This window comes from Taudactylus pleione, unplaced genomic scaffold (assembly GCF_031769625.1).
Source record: "Taudactylus pleione unplaced genomic scaffold, aTauple2 ptg000959l, whole genome shotgun sequence".
Taxonomy (NCBI): Eukaryota; Metazoa; Chordata; class Amphibia; order Anura; family Myobatrachidae; genus Taudactylus; species Taudactylus pleione.
The window spans coordinates 6,105,060-6,124,835 of NW_028285360.1; the positions used below are offsets into that span (position 1 = coordinate 6,105,060).

The 19,776-nt window shown below is 48.6% G+C and overlaps 1 protein-coding gene across 12 annotated transcripts in view; it reads left to right on the top strand.

Annotated features, from left to right (window-relative positions):
• The window catches only part of EPB41 (erythrocyte membrane protein band 4.1), a 187,997-nt gene that overhangs the window by 97,419 nt on the left and 70,802 nt on the right, over positions 1-19,776 (top strand). For 9 of the 12 annotated variants that reach the window (XM_088460013.1, XM_088460014.1, XM_088460015.1 and 6 more), the window contains one exon: positions 15,402-15,515. The exons of the other annotated variants lie outside the window; for them this stretch is intronic. In XM_088460013.1, the coding sequence (XP_088316139.1) occupies positions 15,402-15,515 (114 nt within the window). The remainder of the gene's footprint in view (positions 1-15,401; positions 15,516-19,776) is intronic. 12 annotated transcript variants of the gene reach the window in all.

A 19,776-nucleotide genomic window follows, 5' to 3' on the forward strand; every position in this document is an offset into this window, starting at 1 on the left:
CTAACCTCAACCCTCCCCCTAATCCCAGTATTTACCGTCGAAATGCCAGCGCTGAATAGGAGCTCAAGCACTAAATCGGAACAACTTCCCGCTATATACCCCAAGCTGAGGAGCCTGCAGTAGTTTCTAAGTGCCCTAGTAACCAGTGCAGCTTTGTATATTTCTTTTTTTTTATGGTTTTATTTACTGTAAATACTGTATTTTATAATATTTTCTTTCCAGCAGCCAGACTGATATTGGTATTATTTCTACTTCAGGGTCCATAGGGGGTCCACAGGGTTGACCTTGGGGTATAGGTTGGGAACCAAATCCGGGCACCACGCAGTTAAAGCTTTTAGCTCCCAGGATGCACTTGGGTCCACTCTCCCTATAACCCCGCCCCCCAGCCAGAGGCACCTCAGTTTAAGTTGGTGCCCGGCCGGAGTCGGGTCACCGTTACTGCAGGGGGGCTGCTTAGCAGCCTCTAAGCTTAAAAGAGTTTTGTTTTATTATTTTTTTACTACTCTTCAGAGCGGCAGCATCAGACTGTCCAATGGACGTCTGAGCTGCCGCTCCTACACCCCGCCGGCGCTGCGACGCCAGTACAGATCTGGGGATCGCAGCGGGACCCCAGAGTCTGTACTAGCCGGGCTCTGGAGGAATCCCTGGGCTGCTGCCGGATCGACGGGGACAGGTAAGTCGCGTGGTCACCGCTTGCGGTGACCCGCGTGTACATGCAGCCTTATGCCTCCGGTCTCTGGGGACAGACCGGAGGCGCTAGCGGCGGGCTCCCCCTCCATGGAGGCATACCCCGCGTGTCCACAGCCCACCAGGGATTATAGCGGCAGCGGGAGCCGGCATCCCGGGGGGTTAATTGCTAGCCAGGGGAGGAAGCCTTCCCTGTCTAGCGGCTCCTCCCCTCAGCTCAGCGCGCCTTTCAATAATACAGTCTGGCGTCGCTGAGCTGCTTCCTCCGCGGGCCACGCTTCTTCTGAGGTCTCCAGCGGCCATTTTCTCTCTGTGGTGCTGCAGAACTCTTAGGATGTCAGTGAGCCCAGTCCCCCTGCGTACCTGGCCATTTTGGGTGAGTGTACACAGCGCTATAGCCTTCCCAGACACTGAATCTGGGCAGTTGAATGTAGCGACATTGTGCAGTATATTATATGTCATGCTTATGTATGTATATATATTTTTCTGCATTGTATGTGACTTATGCTAGTGCTGACTGTCTGCTTTTTCTCTCACCTGTCAGTGTATATCTATCCCTTTTCTTTATCTGCCCTAATACAGGTGTACCTGGGGTGGTTCTGAGACCTCACATATATATATTTGTTAATATCTGTGAGGTTTGTCACATACTGTTGCGTGCTGCACGTTGCCATATTTTAGATGGAACTGTGAGTTGCGTACGCTGATAATGGGTTCCTGCAGCTAATCTTAGCGTCAGTCAGGACCGGTATGGCGCTGCTTAATATTTCCGTCAAGATAGTCAGATATATCTGACCAGGAGATTACACACGATACTGCACCCATTATTGCTATCCTGCAAGTCATAGCCTGCAGGAATTAGTGCGGAGGATTTTAACTCAGAAAGGTTTACGTATGCGGCACCATCTGGTGCCGGGCCCCTTGCACGACCCCCTTAAAGGGCGTTGTTTCTCAGGATCCTCTCCTTTGAGGATCGCCGGGCGGGCCCCATTGTCGTCACTCGCTTGGAGTTACTTCACCATACTGCCCTTTTGAACTCGGGGTATCTCGCAATTTCTTGCAATTTACCCCTGTGTCACAGACTATCGCTCCCTGCCGGGGTTTTTCACAGTACATGAATTACCTCCGATACCACATCGGTCTGTCATTCCCCTTGCAGGGATTACCACAACGGCCACCCTGGTGGATGTCGTTTTATACGAAATACTAATTGGCGTGATATACGCCCTGTGGTTACTGACCAGTGGCTCTGCCGTGAACTGGATGGTATATTCGGCTCTTTCCCTCTCACATGGGGGGGAGCCGATCTCAAGTATTATTATCCCTGCTTTGGGGCTGGTAGCCAGGCTCATTCTGGATATAGAGAATGTCGATCCTGCACCTGTATCATACATCTCCCGTTTTCTGCCCAGCGGGTGGATCTCATAGCGGGAGTCTGGCTGTCCCCAGATACGAGGAGTCACAAAGGCCTCCTGTTTCCCATTCCCTGAGGGTCCTCACAAGTAATGGAAATCCCCTTCTGGGATGGATTTGTATGTTAATCATCGGGTTACAGGCATTAATACGCCTCCCATCCCGGCCTGGACGGATTTTACGGATCCGTAGGTGGTAACTTTGCCTGAAATCAATGTACTCGTTTTCAGGGCCTGTTGCCCGTCCTACCATGGCCATCGCATGGTGATGCTTTTGTGACGTTTTTCCCCTCCAACACGTCTGAGGTTCAAATATCTTTTTGCCGCTCACAAAATATGCAGTGGTCATATGTGGGATTACCTCATGGGATGCCGGTCTTCTAACTTTCAGGGTTTCGGCGGCATCTGTATCCGCCGCAGTACCCTATGGCTGCGTTATGGGAAAGCAGAGGTGCACACTCCTTCCAGGGGGAAGTTCTTGTTTGGTCCTGACCTTGACAAGATCGTTGCATCATTGGCAGTATCACTAATGGGGAGATACCATCTTTAGCTACTCCCACTACATTCGGACTAACTCTGTTAAGTCTTTTTGTCCTCAGGGTCAGCCTAAAGGCCTGTTTTTTCCTAGGCTGTCGGCCTCCACGGGGGCCACCATATCCAGTACCGAGCAGTCCTGGACTTCCGGACGACCCTGTTTCTACACCTGAGGATATACCCTCAGCCTGACGGGACAGGTCTACATCTGGGGAATTTCCAGAGTGAGGTACTGATTCTCAACGGCCTCTCATTGCTCATGCAGCCTCCTCACAGGCATTGGTACACGGGCCCTTCTTCAGAACTGATCAGGGCCTTACAATCCCAGAAAGCTATACAGTCTTTGTGGTAAGCAGAGCTATTTCGGCCAACCTCACTATCTCAGTGAGGGACTGGTTGTTCTACTTTCTTTTTGGGGCGGTGACCGACTGGTCCTCCTTTGCCTATACTCTGTCTCAAATCCCTGAATCAGATTCCAACGGTGCCTTGACTCAGGTGGAATCGTCCATGCTCCATCATCCGATGTTTGGAACCTGGGGATTTTATGGTATATCCGAGTATTCAGGATACGTACCTACGGGTACATACAGAGCCCTCTCATCAGCATGGGTTCAGGTTTGCTGTGCCACAGCAACACTTGTAAGTTTCGGGCTCTGCCTTTTGGGGCTGTCCTCAACTCCACCGGGGTTTACCAGCTTTATGGATTTTCTGACAGTTCACCTGTTCAGTGTATCCGAATGCTCCTTTCTCTGGACGGTCTCCTACTTTTAGCAGGATCACCAAGGTACTTTACCGCCAGGTCAGGATAACCGGGGCTTCTTCTCGTCACAGAAAAGTCCTCCCTGCATCCCTCACAGGGTTTTCTTCATCTGGGAGCACTGCTGGATTCTCAGAATCTGAGAATTTTTCTGGCGTAAGACAAGATCTCCACTCTTCAACTTCGAGGGTGCGGATATCTACGCAGTCGACATATGTCATTACTCTTTGTGATGCGCGGTCTACCAGAGTGTCTACCTTTTGGTAGGGTGGAATGTGCTCAGTTCCATTCCAGGCCTTGCCATAATTGACTCCCCTCCAGATGGATCGAGTTTTTTCCATCGGATCACTGTTCGAACGATGATACTTTCTACGGAGGCGAGTTGGTCTCTGTCCGGGTGGCTATGGCCATCTCGTCCAGGGTGTTCTTTGCTAAAGACAGTGTCTGGTCCGCATTCATTTCGGGGCAGTTGGACGTCTGTCGCTTCTGCCCTGCCACTTACCTTGTTGATACTTTAAGCTGTCTTGGACTTTCACTCTGGCCTAACCCATTTGTCACGGTTAACCTGAATAGGTTCAGTCCGACAGTGTCACAACAGTGGCTTCCATCTAGGCAACACTGGTAGTTGGGTGGCAATGTTAGGAATGTCACCCATTCTGACATAGTCCAAGGGTCTTCTCCTGGCCAACTCTGCGGTGTTTATTCCCGGAGCTCTCCATTGGGAAGCGGGCTTCCTCAGCCGTCACGGCGTGCATCCCGGGGACTAGTCTCTTCTCCAAGAGAGGTTTCAACTCCTGGTGAGCAGAGGGGGCCTCCCTGAGGGGATTGATCCCCATGGCCTTCTGACTCGATCACACATTACCGGTGTTACAGTCCAGCTCTAGGAGTACTGAAGCTACCTTCAGTGACTCTTTGTCAGTGAAGTGGTCCTTCCACTTTGTGTACCTGTGTCCTCCGGTCTCCCTTCTTCCTCGAGGTCTTCGGAAGTTTAATTCGAGACGGAGGGGCTTTCCTTCTGGGGGCTCCAGGTCGTCCCAGACATCACTGGTACTAAGATTTTCGGAGTCTCCTCCTCGATGCTCCGTTCCTACTGCTTCACTATCTGGACCTGTTGTCTCAGGGTCCTTGTTTTTCCCTGGATCTGGATCGCTTGTCTTTAACTGCGCCCCTACTGTGGTCCTCGGGCTTCCATGGCTCTGTCTTCATTGAGATGTTTAGAGCAGATAGGCCAGACTTTGCTGGGATCTGCCACGGACTGTGGCATACATAATTCTTATGGTATCGTACCTGTCGATACGATCCTCCGGTGTCCAGGATTTCCAGATATTCTGGCATTCCTTCCAGCTGGCTTGGGTTTCACCCTTGGCCTGGCCTTCCTGACAGTGCGGATCTCTACACTGTCGGTATGGTTAAGATATGGAATTGCTCCGCTCTGGTATCCAGTTCATCCTTTGGAGTGTTTTCTGGATTATGTCTCCACTTATCCTCCCTAGGGACTCCTGGGGAGTTAGTAGTGGTTCTTTGTTCCCTCCGGGGACAGTCCATGGAACCGCTGGTTGTGATAGCCATTACATGGTCTATTGTTTAAGCTCTCTCTCTCTCTCTCTCTCTCTCTCAGGGTGTTTAAATCAACCAGGAGAGTGTCTGAATGGGGAGCGTTCTCATGTGGCTCCCTCTTCTGGAGGGCATCATGTCAGGGTGTGAGTTGCTCTCGCCCTGTGTTTCTTCTTAAAGTGGTTTTTAGGTTCCATATTATTCTGGAACTTATGGTATGGCCATTCAGTTCCCAGTCCTCTCGGCTGTTGTGGCCTCATGGACTGTGGTCCGGCCTCTTTGGCTTTATGTGATCCGTTCAAGTTCCTTATGGTAAGCGGACTCCTTATTGGTGGTCTGCGGTTTCTGGTTTTAACAGGAAACGATGGCCGGCCTATAATGAAATGTTGACTGGATGGCCTCGTATGTCTTCCTCAGGGGCCTACCCATGGGTGGGCATTTCTGTCGTTGAGGCTTGTTTTTTTCTCTGGCCGTGTAACCCTCGTGGGCGGCTCGTCGTGGCGCCTCGGCTGTTTTGCCTTACTAGGTGTCCACGTGGTCTTCTGTCCATACCTTTTTAAGGTTCTAGGCATTGGTTTCCTTTGCCTCTCAGGATGCTTCCTTTTTGGCGACGGATTCTCCTCTCAGCACAGGAGCGTCCCCACCCTTGGTTGAACTGCTTTGGGACATCCCCAAGGTCAACCCTGTGGACCCCCTATGGACCCTGAAGTAGAAAACAAGAGATATGGTAAGAACTTACCTTTGTTATCTCTGTTTCTACGAAGTCCATAGGGTCCACAGGGCGCCCGCCCTGACGCACCTGGCTTCATATGGGCTGTGTTACTGGTCACCGGCTTCCCGTCTCCTTTTCGGTGAGTATGGTTCTAGAGTGTTCCAGTTTTCTCTCTCTTTTTCTCTCCTCCTCCGGCCTTTGGCTACTTACAATCTGAGGTGCCTCTGGCTGGGGGGCGGGGTTATAGGGAGAGTGGACCCAAGTGCATCCTGGGAGCTAAAAGCTTTAACTGCGTGGTGCCCGGATTTGGTTCCCAACCTATACCCCAAGGTCAACCCTGTGGACCCTATGGACTTCGTAGAAACAGAGATAACAAAGGTAAGTTCTTACCATATCTCTTGTTTTTTCTAACAGCCAGGCGGCTGTCAGGAAACGTCATTCACTGGTAATTCCCCACTCTATATACAGACGCCAGAGACAGGATCCCAGTCACTACTGCTGCAGGCAGTGACCGCAGACATGGGGCTATTGGCAGCAGTTTTTTTTCTCCTCAGATTTCCCGCAAACTATTACCTTGCTACTCCTTACCTCTGGAGGATTGAGGAAAATGTGAATTACCGACAGCTACAGTTTGGCTTGATAAAGCAATTTTCTCTTGGCTAGAGCATCTGTCCAATGCTATTCAGGCCAGCAGATCGATGTTTGAATTATTGACGTCGTTGGTACTTATTCAGGATACATCAGAATACACAGCTGATGCGACTTTGATTTCTGCTGATATTTTTATCTCTTCCATTGGAGCTCAGCATATCATCTGGTTTAAGGCATGGAAGAGATCGATTCCATTTTTGGTAATGTCCTGTTTGGTCTTGAACTAAAAATTATCATCATTCAGGCAGTAAAGGTGCTCTCTCTGGCCTGCTAATGTCCCAAGACAGGCAGTCTTATGAGATTTTCCCTGTTTTTCATGGAGGACAGAGAAAATGCTTTGACTGGTAAGTGACAGATTGCAAAACCTACAGATAATCTGCATGACAAGTACTATGCACACCTGCGATGATGTGTAGTGGTGGCAGCCAGTCTTCTACTCTTCAGGAACCAGTGGTTTACTTCAACTCCAGACACCTTGGTGAGAGAATTCTGATTTGCGGTTACAGGTTTCGTAGCTCCTTCAAAGAAGTTGTTTTTTTTTTTTTTTAACCATAGGTCTTCCAGTCGCCAAGTTTAAAACACTATGTCAGAGGCGATTCAGTCCTTAATCCAGAGTTGTTACTCCAGTCCCAACAAACCAGAGGGATGGGATTCTATTGACATCTCTTTCTGCTCCAGAAACCAGACTGTAAATACCATCCAATTCTACATTTAAAGGATATCAATGTCTATCTTCATCTTCGTATACTTCAAGATGGAATTGTTGAAGTCCATAAATGCAGGTGAAGTCATGTTGTCCATAGAGCTAAAAGATACATATTCCAATTTGAGTAGTGCACCAGTGACTTCTCAGATTTGCTGTCAAAGGTGAACATTTTCAGTTTTGTGCTTTCCCGTTTAAACTAGCCACAGCTCCAAGAGTTTTCACAAAATCATGGCCACAATGGTGGCCCTGTTCAATAAGTTAATTATTTGCTATTCCATATATAGATGACCTTTTAATCAAGGCATACTATCTTTCCATCTCCAGGTTCATTGTTTGAGTTCATATGTTAGAGTCTCACGGATGGCTTCGCATCTACTAGGTCCAGTCGTTTTCCTGCTCACCAGGACTTTCATGGGACGTTTTTTTTTTACAACAACACTAAATGGTATTTTTCCAGATATTAATAAGAGTTAAGTACTGAGAAGTTTTGTCGGGTCTTTACTGGCTCTCAAATTTGACTTAAGTCTGTTTAACCATAACAGTCCTAGGAGAAATGGTGTCTACGTTTGAACCAGTTTTGTTTGCTTATTCCCAATTCCAGTGGGAACTGTGAAATAGGTCTCACTTGTCCAGGGAATTCTTCAGGTTGTCCCCTGTAACAAGAATGTCTCTTCCATGGTGGCTGCAGAAGAGCAGACTCTGTAGAGGTCATCCACTTTCAATTTGGAACTGCACAATTGGAACAAATGTTAGTCTGCTCGGCTAGGGGGTAGTGATTAATCTGCACCACCTTAATATACTTAGGTCCTGGAACTAAGAATGGTTTTAAATGCTGTTCAAAAAGATCAACTACTTTGGAAGTTCAAACTAATAAAAATACAATTTGACAGTGCTACAGCAGTAGCATTTATCAGTCATCAGGGAGGTACCAAGAGTCCTCATGCGACGAAAGAGATCAAAGAAATCATGTGCTGAACTGAAGTCAATGTACCAGCGATTTCAGCTGGATTTATTCTAGGTGTGTAAAACTGGGAACAGGACGTTCCCTGCAGGAACATGCAGAAGAATGGTCACGTTCCATCAAGTAGTCAGAAATCAGGGTTAATTGGACATCGACGGGATATCGTCCCTGTTGAACTACAAGGTAAATCAGTACTGTGCAATGGTAAAAGATACATCATTTCTCTTGGAGACACTGTCAGATCTGTTGAAATTTTGCCTCGTTTATTTCCTGCAATACCAATATTGTCAATGGTGCTGAAAAATGTAAAGCAAGAAGAAATGCGGGTGACTCTTCTGATCCCAGATTGGCTGAAAAGATCTTCATACCCTGGAATCGTACATATGGCGAGTGGTCCACCTCATGTCTTTTGTTTGTAAAAAGAAAACAAACAGGATATTTTATCTTGGAGATCGTTCCTGCATTAAAATTAACCTCATTTGCTTTTAGCTGCATAGTTGTTAAAGCTATAATTTTAAAGTTCTAAGAGGTAAATTTACTCTGCAGAGCTTTTCAAAGTCGTCACATCTTTATCAATTAAGGATGCTGAATTTAAAGGGATAATAATAATCAATACAAAACCAGGCGTTTTACCAACTGTTACGAACGGTTAAAATATTTCTGTCAGAGCAGATTCTCTGCAAAATAAGACTGCATATTCCACCAGGTTAATGATTGCCTCCTAGGCAGCTGTCATGACCCAATGTGGTCTCTGTAAAATTGCTCTGCTTTGCTGTTTTCTTTTCATATGTCCATATGTTCACAAAGTTCTATAGGTTCATTGATTTTGCATCCAAAGATGATGTTTTTGGATAAAATGTTTAGCAATCTGCTATTTGTGAGTGCTCCTACCCTTATCAAATGCTTTTAAGTCACACTCAGTCCTTTTATTCTGTTTCTGTTCTGGAGCTGTGTCAGCGAAATAACTGCACTCATCCCAGCTGGGGGATATACAAGGGAAAGAGCTAGGACTTCATTAAATATTCTTTTAAATTGCCAGAACTCCTACTTGCACCTCTATGCTACTTTGTTCTAGTGTCTCCCCATGGACTATGAGAAAAGAATGAAGTCCAAAAATCCTATTTTCTACTTCAGGGTCCATAGAGTATCCACAGGATACCTTGGGGTATAGGTGTGACGTCAGTCGCTGGGCACCATAGAGTTAAGCTTTTCAGCCTCCCAGGATGCACTAGTGTCCCCCTCCTATACCCTGCCCCCGAGCCAAGGCACCTCAGTTTAGTTTGGTGCCCGGCCGGAGTCGGGTGCACCTGTCGGAGTGGGGGCAAGAAGAGCCCCTGAAGCTTTCTTCGATGCAGCTGTGGCTGCACATCTGGATGTACAGCATGGACAGTTAGTCCTGACGTCCATGTTGTCTTCCCTACACCCCCGCCGGTACCAGAACGCCGGTACCGATCCGGGGATGCTGGTGAGCATCTGGGGTCACAGCTAGCGGTGACCCCAGATGTTCCAGACCATGGCCGGATCCAAGAGGGACAAAGGTAAGCAGCGGGGTCCCGCGGTGGGTCCCCGCTGGTCACATGGTCCTAAGTCCCCAGGCAGGGGGCTCCCTGGGGACTGGCTGCAGCGTGGAGCCAGGCGACCAACCTGCGCTTTCCACTACCCCCTGGGACAGCGGACCGCAGCAGAGCGGGAGCGCTGCGGCGTCCCAGGGGTTAAATGCATGCCAGGAGAGCGCGCCTTCCCTGTCTCACAGCCGGCGCCTCCCCCGCTGCACACAACCCTCTCTGCACGCTGCCGACTGGTCCTGTGGCAGCGCTCCTCCCCCAGGCCAGCCTCCTCTCTGCTCCTCGGCGGCCATCTTCTCCTGAACGCATGGTGAATGCTGCTGGAAGCCTGGAAGGAAGCATCGTGGTCTGGGTCCCCCCGCATACCTCTTCTCCGCTGTGGTCAGGTCTGTGTATGCAGCGCTGTGTCCTGCCAGGCCCTGGGTCTGCGTAGTTGAGTGATCAGCGCTGTTAGTGCAGGGAATTGATTTTCTTTGCATTGTATGTGACTGTGCTAGCGCTGCTGCCTGTAACTTTTCTCTAAACTGTCAGCTTTATTACTGCCCCTGTTCTTTCTGCTAAGCCCTTGCGGTGCGGTGCTGCAGGGTGGTCTCTCGCCTATTTAATATATAATTGGTGAGAGAGGTCACATACGCTGTGCCATCATGTCTGAAAGTGATTTTCCCCTCCGGCTACAGTGTACTACGTGTAAAGTACCGTTAGCGGAGGGGGAGGGTAGCGCGGAGGGCCTTTGCCGGCAGTGTTTGTCCATGGCGCGGCCTCTTACGGTTACAGCACCGGTACAGGAGCCGCCCTGGGCTTGTTTCGCTCAGGCGCTTACAGCCTTAGTGGGCCAGTTAGCTCCGCAGCCCGCGTTTACACCGATGGGTTTGTCCCAGCAGTCAGTGGTGTCGTCACCCATGCAGGGTTTCCCACGACAATTGGTGGTACCCCACAGTCTCCCTATTTCCCCGCTCCCGGTTTCTCAGGAGCCAGCGTGGGTTAACTCCCTGACGAGTTCCGTACAGCACTTGTCGGATGTGTTGCAAGGGGAGTCTGTGATGCGGCCGCATAAACGGCCGGTGGCGTCTCTGTCGGCTCCTTATGAGGATGACGAGGGGACGTCTGATGATGGGGAGATTCTGGATCCTTACGATCAGGAACCTCTCCATACTAAGGACGCTGATGCCAAGTCCAAAGTATATATTCCTGAACTTATTCGGGCGGTCCGCACAGCCTTGGTGATTGAGGACGAAGATCCCCCAGCGGCTAAATCTAAGTATGCCTTTTTCAAAGATGTGAAGGGCGATGCCACAGTCTTTCCTCTTTCGGGTCAGTTGGTGGACAATTTAGAGGAGGCGTGGAAACAGCCTGGCAAAAGATACCAGCCGCAGAGACGCCTGGCGGTGGCTTATCCGTTCGCGGATAATTATTTTGCAAAGTGGGAATCCCCTCCACAGGTGGATTCTCACGTGACCCGTCTTGTCCGTAGTGCCACATTGCCGATGCCATCTATGTCCTCCCTTAAGGATGCTACGGACCGCAAGGTGGAGATCTGCCTGAAGTCCGCTTATTCCCTTGCGGGAGGGGGGGGGGGCAGCACAGCCGGCTATGGCCATTTGCTGGGTTGCCAGAGCGATGGAGCGCTGGGCGGATTCATTAGAGGCTTCTTTTGATTCCGACTGTCCGGCTGAACAGGCGGAGTTGATTGGTAATCTCCGTGTGTCTAGAATTGCTTCAGCAGCGGTGGCTGCTCGTCGCACCTTGTGGCTGCGATCCTGGAAGGCGGACGCAGATTCCAAAAAGGGTCTGGAGGCGTTGCCGTTTACCGGAGAAGTTCTCTTCGGTCCGGATCTGGATAAGATTGTGGCCACGCTGGCGGCAGCCAAATCGGCTTGTCTCCCGTCGGCCGCTGCTCCTTCTGGTTCTGGACCATCGTTTTCAGTCATCTAGGGCCCAGGGCAGGCCCAAACCACAGTCGTTTCCTCGACAGGCTGGCCCTAAGAAATCGGCCAAGCCCCGGAAGCAGGCATGGAGTACCAGACGTCCGGCCCCCAAGCCAGATGACAAGCCTGCGGCCTGACGGTCCGGGCCTCCCTTTGGGGGATCCCAGGGTGGGAGGCCGCCTGCTGCAGTTCGCCCAATGTTGGTCGTTCACTACGACAGACACTTGGGTTCTGGAGGTGGTCTCCCAAGGGTATGCCCTCTCCTTCCGGCACAGACCCCCGGCTCGATTCTTCACCACGGGTCTACCATCAGACCGGAACAAGGCTACGGAGCTGCGGAAGGTATTGCACACTATGCTCCAGGCTGGAGTTATAGTGCCTGTTCCATTCTCCCAGAGGGGCCAGGGTTTCTATTCAAATCTTTTTTTGGTACAGAAACCCAATGGGTCGTATCGTCCGATTCTCAACCTCAAAGCACTCAACAAGTCGTTTCGGATGGAGACCCTACGGTCCATCATTCTGACGCTGGAACCTGGGGACTACATGGTGTCATTGGACATACAGGACACTTCCCTGCATGTCCCTATTCTTTTGCGCCATCAACAGTTCCTCAGGTTTGCAATCCGCAGCGACCACTTTCAGTTTCGGGCGTTACCTTTTGGCCTGGCGACAGCACCACGTGTTTTCACCAAGGTGATGGCGGTAATGGCGGCTTCTCTGCGGCTGCAGGGAGTCCGCATGTTGCCGTACTTGGACGACCTGTTATTGGTGGCGGGATCTCCAGAGCTCCTGTTACGCCACTTGGACCTGACCATTGCACTGCTGCAAAGGCACGGCTGGCTAATCAATTGGCAGAAGTCCACTCTAATCCCGTCTCGGAGGATTCTGCATCTTGGAGCCTTATTGGACTCGGGACAGCAAAGGATCTTCGTGACGGAGGACAAGATCTCTGCTTTACAGTCAAGGGTGCTCAGTTGTCTGCACAGCCGCCGGGTGTCCCTACACTCGGCGATGAGGTTACTGGGCTCCATGGTGTCGGTGTTCGACATGGTGGAATACGCTCAGTTTCACTCCAGACCTCTGCAGCACCTGATCATGTCCAAATGGAACGGGCTGCCTCAGTCTCTGAAGTCCCAGACGATTGTGATCACCCCGGAGGTTCGCCTGTCCCTTGCTTGGTGGTTACAGACGGCCCACCTCAACAGGGGACGTCCGTTCTGGGTTCCAAATTGGGTCCTGTTGACAACGGACGCCAGTCTTCGGGGCTGGGGAGCAGTTTCGGGTCCACACTTGTTCCAGGGCAGGTGGACACCGACAGAAGCGCAGCTTCCAATAAATATCTTGGAACTCCGGGCGGTCTTCAATGCTCTCCAGCAGGCACATCGGTTTCTCCAGGGTCACCCGGTGCAGGTCCAGTCGGACAACGCTACCACCGTGGCCTACATAAACAGGCAAGGAGGAACCCGAAGTCGGGCGGCTCTCGTAGAGGTGTCTCGGATCCTGGTTTGGGCGGAGCGCAATCTTCCGGCCATATCAGCGGTCTTCATCCCGGGAGTGCTAAATTGGGAGGCAGACTTTCTAAGTCGCCAGGACGTTCATCCGGGGGAATGGTCCCTGCACCTGGACGTTTTTCAACTGTTGGTGGACAGGTGGGGTCTTCCAGAGATCGACCTCATGGCGTCCCGGCACAACAACAAGTTGCCGGTGTACGGGTCTCGAACAAGAGACGGAGGGGCGTCTCTGGTGGATGCTCTGTCCGTCCGGTGGACGTTCCGGTTCGCATACCTGTTCCCTCCGGTCTCCCTTCTTCCATGGGTAATCCGGAAATTCAAACAGGAAGGAGGGACGCTCCTGTTGATAGCTCCCGCGTGGCCCAGACGGCACTGGTTCTCAGACCTTCAGGGTCTGTTCGTGGACAGTCCTCTGCGGTTGCCGCTACGACCGGACCTTCTGTCTCAAGGTCCTTGTCTTCATCCGGACCTGACTCGGCTTTTCTTTGACGGCGTGGCTGTTGAGACGGCCATGCTGAGGTTCCGGGGGTTTTCCAGCTCTGTGGTGCGTACCATGTTGCGAGCTCGGAAACCGTCTTCCGCGAGGATATACCATCGCGTGTGGCATACGTTCTTCCAGTGGTGTCGACCGAGAGGTTATGCACCGCGGGAGTTTTGTTTGTCTCGGGTTCTCGCCTTCCTGCAAGCGGGACTAGATCATGGGCTTCGCCTTGCTTCTTTGAAGGTACAGGTTTCGGCCCTGTCTGTCTGGTTTCACCGTAGGATTGCTACAATCCCGGATGTACGCACCTTTATGCAAGGTGTTCTTCGCATTCAGCCGCCCTTTGTTCCACCTGTGGCGCCTTGGGATATGGCTGTGGTCCTGAGGGCTCTCCAAGGACCGCCGTTTGAACCACTGGGCTCAGTGGATCTTAAATGGCTAACAGCTAAGACTGTTTTCCTTCTGGCTATTGCTTCGGCCAGACGTGTTTCTGATTTAGGGGCTCTTTCTTGTAGACCCCCTTTCTTGGTTTTTCATGGGAACAGGGCAGTGCTCCGCACTCGGCCCGAGTTTCTTCCCAAAGTTGTTTCCCAGTTTCATGTTAACGAGGAAATCGTTGTTCCGGCCTTTAACTCACCTGGTCTTTCCGTGGGTGAGGCCTCTTTGGATGTTGTGCGGGCCTTAAGGACTTATGTTGACCGCACTTCTTCGTTTAGGAAGTCGGACGCTTTGTTTGTCCTCTATGGCTTCCGTAAAAATGGTTGGCCTGCTTCAAAGCAAACTTTGGCAGCCTGGATCCGTATGGCTATTTCTGAAGCTTATCTTCATGAAGGCCTACCGGTTCCTCCTTCTCTGAAGGCTCATTCCACTAGGTCTGTGGGTCCTTCGTGGGCAGCTCGACGTGGTGCCTCTGCAGCACAGATCTGCAAGACTGCTACGTGGTCCTCTGTCCATACCTTCGTGAGGTATTACAGGTTTGACACCTTCGCCTCTCAGGATGCTTCCTTCGGGCAGCGGATTCTCCTTTCTGCACAGGAGCGTCCCCACCCTTAAAGGATACTGCTTTGGGACATCCCCAAGGTATCCTGTGGATACCCTATGGGCCCTGAAGTAGAAAATATGAGATATGGTAAGAACTTACCCTTGTTATCTCTATTTCTACGAAGTCCATAGGGTTCCACAGGACTCCCGCCCTGTCGCACCTGTGCTGCAGATGGGCTTTGCTCTGGTCACCGGTTTTCCGTCTCCCTCTGGTGAGAATGTGATTCTTGTGTGTCCAGGTCTTTCTTCTCTCTCTTCCTTCTCCTCCTCCGGCCTATGGCTTGATAACTAACTGAGGTGCCTTGGCTCAGGGGCGGGGTATAGGAGGGGGACCCTAGTGCATCCTGGGAGGCTGAAAAGCTTAACTCTATGGTGCCCAGCGACTGACGTCACACCTATACCCCAACGTATCCTGTGGAACCCTATGGACTTCGTAGAAATAGAGATAACAAGGGTAAGTTCTTACCATATCTCATATTATTATTTTTGTAATACTTACCAAATGCTTTGTACATATGGGCAAGAAATGGAAATAATCTGTATTGTTTTTTCATTACTCTGGCTCAATTTTCTATATTTGTGCTGTATATATACTTTACCTGTAATCTACATAATAGTATTCCGATCTGTATATAACTTTTTTCCTTAACTTTTATTTTCACCCTGTATAGTATGTGTGGGTTCACAGCATATACAGGGTTCTGCAGTTACATTAGTGATAAAAGTAACCTATTGGATCAGGCCTGATATGTGCCTAGAATATTAAACAACCAAGTTCTCATTCTACATCCTGGATGACTGTTTATTCTTTCCAGATTCCCACTTTTTACTCCAACCCTACTATAGACAATGCAGCAGCAGTGCTTGACATTTTTTAAATTGACATTGCTAATCTTTACCTTAGTGAAGAAAGGGCATGCCTCATATGAGTTCAGTGCTCTCGAAGAGGATAATGACGTTGAAGTGATTGAGTTAGAGGAGCCAATTCGTACTGTACCAGCAACCGTACCTCACAAAGGTATCACCAGCAGTCTCTGTGGTGTCTGCTGCCTGCAAATGCTGCTTCTACCCTCTATAGCTTTCTGCCATTTCTCTATGCAAGTGACTGCATATTCATATGTACTCCAACATACTGCTAAACATCAACTAAAATATTTTGTATAAGTCAAAGCCCAGATAACATTTTGTTTTGGGACTGTTGTATAGGTTTGTATTACATCTTCATTAGCTTCTGTAAAATTATGTGTGGCATTTAATTTCACCTAATCTATTTTGAGACACAGTTATAAAAGTAGTGCGTTTGTATTACTTGTTAATTGGCAAAGATCAACAAAGTTATCTTGTTCTGTAGAACTATCCTTACAGGGACATTTTTCAGAACTATGGATAAACTCTAATCACAGAGCTTTATAATTGTTGGTACCTCAGCTTCTTATTCATCAGGCTTATAAATGTAATAACGTTATTTATAAGGTAAGTGTAAAAAATGTTAAGGGGGTTGTTCCACTGAAAAAACCCAATACATTTTGATTGTAATTACGAGATATCTGTTAAACTAGAAAATCTCGCGTGTTTCTTCAATCAGGCGTAACTGCAATCCCTGTAACAGTACTGAGCAGGAGATCCTCCCTACTGCTAGGGTTGTTTCTTCTTCTTTTATGTCTCAAAACTCTAGCGTGAAATTCCTCCACCAATGTATTTCCCATTTGGGAACTATAGAATGTCCTGATTGTTTCCATGATTATGGATTTTGCAAAGTAAAGGTCTTTTTTTTTTGCAGCCTATGTCAAAGCAAATGTGTTTCTGAGATTTTAACATCCTATTTCAGGCTTCAGCAGTTTTTACTGCAAATTTTAAAATCAAGTATAATTACTTTGTAAATATTACAACTATAGTCAATAGCAAATATTACCAAGATAATCAATATTAATTAAAATAGTTTTTAGTTAAAACGTGAACTGCAGTGGGAGTGATCAGGACTTAAAGTACGGTTGGGGAAGCACCACAATGTGCCAAAAGGGGGACTGTGGTTGGTAGCAGTAGGTTTTGATCCCTGTCCCTCACACCTTTCTGAATTAAACTGGCGAGGTGAGGGCAGTACATTTAAAATAAGAGGGTATGCCCATTCTCTGCCTATTAAGGCAGATTGTGTGTAACAGATTGTGGGGTCTATGCCCAAGCATATCCATTGCTACCTGATAATCACCACTTTTGTTCCGCAGTGTTCAGATTAGTGTGTGTTCCATATGGACTCTTATGGTACCTGATTCTCCACCTTAGATACCAATCCCTAGTGCTCATTTCTAATTAACCACACACAACAAATAATATCCGCAAGTGGTACCACTCATAGTGGCAGACACCGTTTTATAGATCTTCTTTCTGTGCAATTCATATTTTAACAATTTTGCCAGATGCACACTTCTCTGGATTTCATATTCACAGAAATTTATGGGACTGTTTTGGATCTGAATTTCCAGATTATTTTCCAGGTGATATTTGATTTTTATCAGTGTTTTTCACATAAACTCTGTGCTAATGATGCCTATCATAGAACTTCATATATATTATGCCAAAGTGCCTGTGAACAAATAGCATGTCTAAAGTTCATCTAATTTATTCACTTCATTATGTTATGTTTAGTATGTGTAACAAATCAAGATAAAGTTTTGTCTTCCCTACTTGATTTACAAAATCAAAACTTGGGTGATCTGCCACCTGTCCTTTGGTGTTGTCTTTTTCAATTACAACATAATGCCTTGTACACTATTGGCCTGATTCAGACCCGGTGGCTACCAACCGTTCGCTCGTTGCTGGCGATGTTTGCAAATGTGCGCATGTGTATGCATCGTAGTGCACGTGCGGGAACTAGTCCGAGTGATTGGGAAGCGCTCGCTCGCGCAGCAAAGACAGCCCAGTGGAATGAGTGACTGGAGAGGCCGTTTGTGGGTGGTAACAGGGGCAGTGCAGTAGTACTGGGGGAGTGGAGGTGCGAACGCAGGCGTGCCTGAGTGTTTCAATGCCGTTTCAAAGGGGTGCATAATTAATAGGCAGCATCAGAGTACACGTCACCTGGCTGGTTTTTACACTGAAGTGCTCGCAGTGCTTGCGGTAGGGTAAAGGCAACCACAAGCGTTGCGAATGCTCCCGATGGTACCTGATGTACCGATGGTTTCATACACTTTCTGGAGATGATGTGCGCAAGTGGGCGTCTTAAGACAGGCTGGTGGGCGTCTGCATACACAAAGTGATCGCACGCCAAGACATACTGGGTGTGCTTATGCCTTGCCGTGTGATCGCCTGCCATGCTGGGTGTGTTCAGAATTTGCATACGCTGGGAGCGAGCGTACGCATCTAGTGACTGGGTCTAAATCAGGCCCCATGTTTTTAGCAGAAGAAAAGAAAACACTACAATATGGGTCACTTTCTCTGTTCACTGCAGCCACCCTGCTCTGAGGTCTGGAAGAAGCATGGCACTGTAAACAAAATGCCAGCTGCTGGGTTCATGAGGTTCAGGGCTTTTATTTTTTTGTACTTTTTATTTTTGCTTACTACATATTGCACTAAGTAGTCTCTTGTATAACATAACATTTAGTAGTCTGGTTTTAAAATCACTGTCCTTACTATCCTACATGTTGTCTAATTACTATGGGCCTGATCCACTACTGTACGGAACTGCGATTACGCACTCAATCGGCAGATTGTTGCATACTGCGTATGCACCGCAGTGCGCGAGCTAGCCATTACGATTGGGACTGCGATCGCAGTGACTACGCAGACCCTTCGCAGAGTGATTGACAGGAAGTGCAGTTTGTGGGTGGTGGGGGTCGGGCAAACGCAGACTTGCCTGTGCATTTCAACGCCGTTCCAGGGGCGTGCATAAATTATTCACTGTGATGTCCCACCCAGCCTGAGGCCTGATAGCGTGCGTGGAAGTTACCATTTTCTCAGAAAGGTAGGGGCTTGTGCAAGTGTGCGTTAGGCTGTGATGGTACTCGATTGTACCGATGGTTTCGCAGGCTTGCTAAACATTACGGATATGTAAGGTAAGGTGGGCGTCCTTATGTAGTGCTGCATATGGCATTGCGATATCAATGAATTAGCATACTATCGCAGTTGAACTGCGTGCTATTGCATTCGCAGTTGCGTTCCGTAGTGGATCAGGTCGTATATAGCAAAAAGCTAAACCATAACATCATATTACCTTGTGACAAGTCCACATTAGACCAGATTTAAAATTCTGTTCAAATCAGATAATTTGAAAACTTACAACCATAATAAAAGAATGTACAACTTGAACCACAATATATGTTTAAAAAAATTATTGAAAACACTTTGGGCCTGATTCAGCTTCGGACGGGAATGAGCAACTTTGCAATTCCTCTGTGCAGATATGGTAATGCACAGGAGGCATCACGCATCCTGCTGCATTACTTTTCTGAGCTGCGATGTCCAATGCAGCATCGGATCTGCAGAACATCGGCCGGCTAAGATGTTGGGGTCTCGCAGCCGGCCCCCGCAGATGAGAGGAAGAAGCCACGAAATCTCCATCAGCCGATGGAGATCCTGGCCTCTTCCCCCCCCCCCCCCCCCCAACAGCGGTGACACACCTTCTTCGCCGCCCCCTCCCCGCCCACAAATGGCAGCAGACTGTCAATCATTGACAGTCTATTGTCAGTCTACGTGCAAGATTGCAGACCCATTCTGCACATGCGCAGAATGGGTCAGGCACCTGCGCAGATTACCGATAATCGGGAATCTGCGTTCAGCAGTGCACTAGAGTGCACTGCTGAATGAGGACCTATGTTTCTAGAAATTTTGGAAATAAGCAAATTATGTAATATCATAGTCTTCCTTTTAAATGGAAACCTACAGAGGTGTCCTCATACACTGTTGCTGCAGTCATGCCAAACATCTCTTATCAGCACGTCCGGTCCCGTGCAACATGGCTTGTGCCGAGAGTGTCTGAATCTGTATAAAAAGTGTTAAGATGCAGTGGCTATGGCTTTCATTTATGAGAATTTCCATTGAACGTCGTATACAGATTCAGACTTGATTGCACAGAGATATACAAGTATTGCATATCAAATTAATCAATGCAGTTTTGTAAAGGTTTTGTTGCATCTTTTTCACCCGAAAATGTGTCTTAGGGCTGTATTCAATTAATTTTGTGTACGCGCTAAAGTGTCTTCTGCCGTACTTTTCGCCTACATCGCATATTTTAGCTACGGAAACTTATAACGCGCGTACTCGCGATTCATCCTATTCAATTCCAAAAG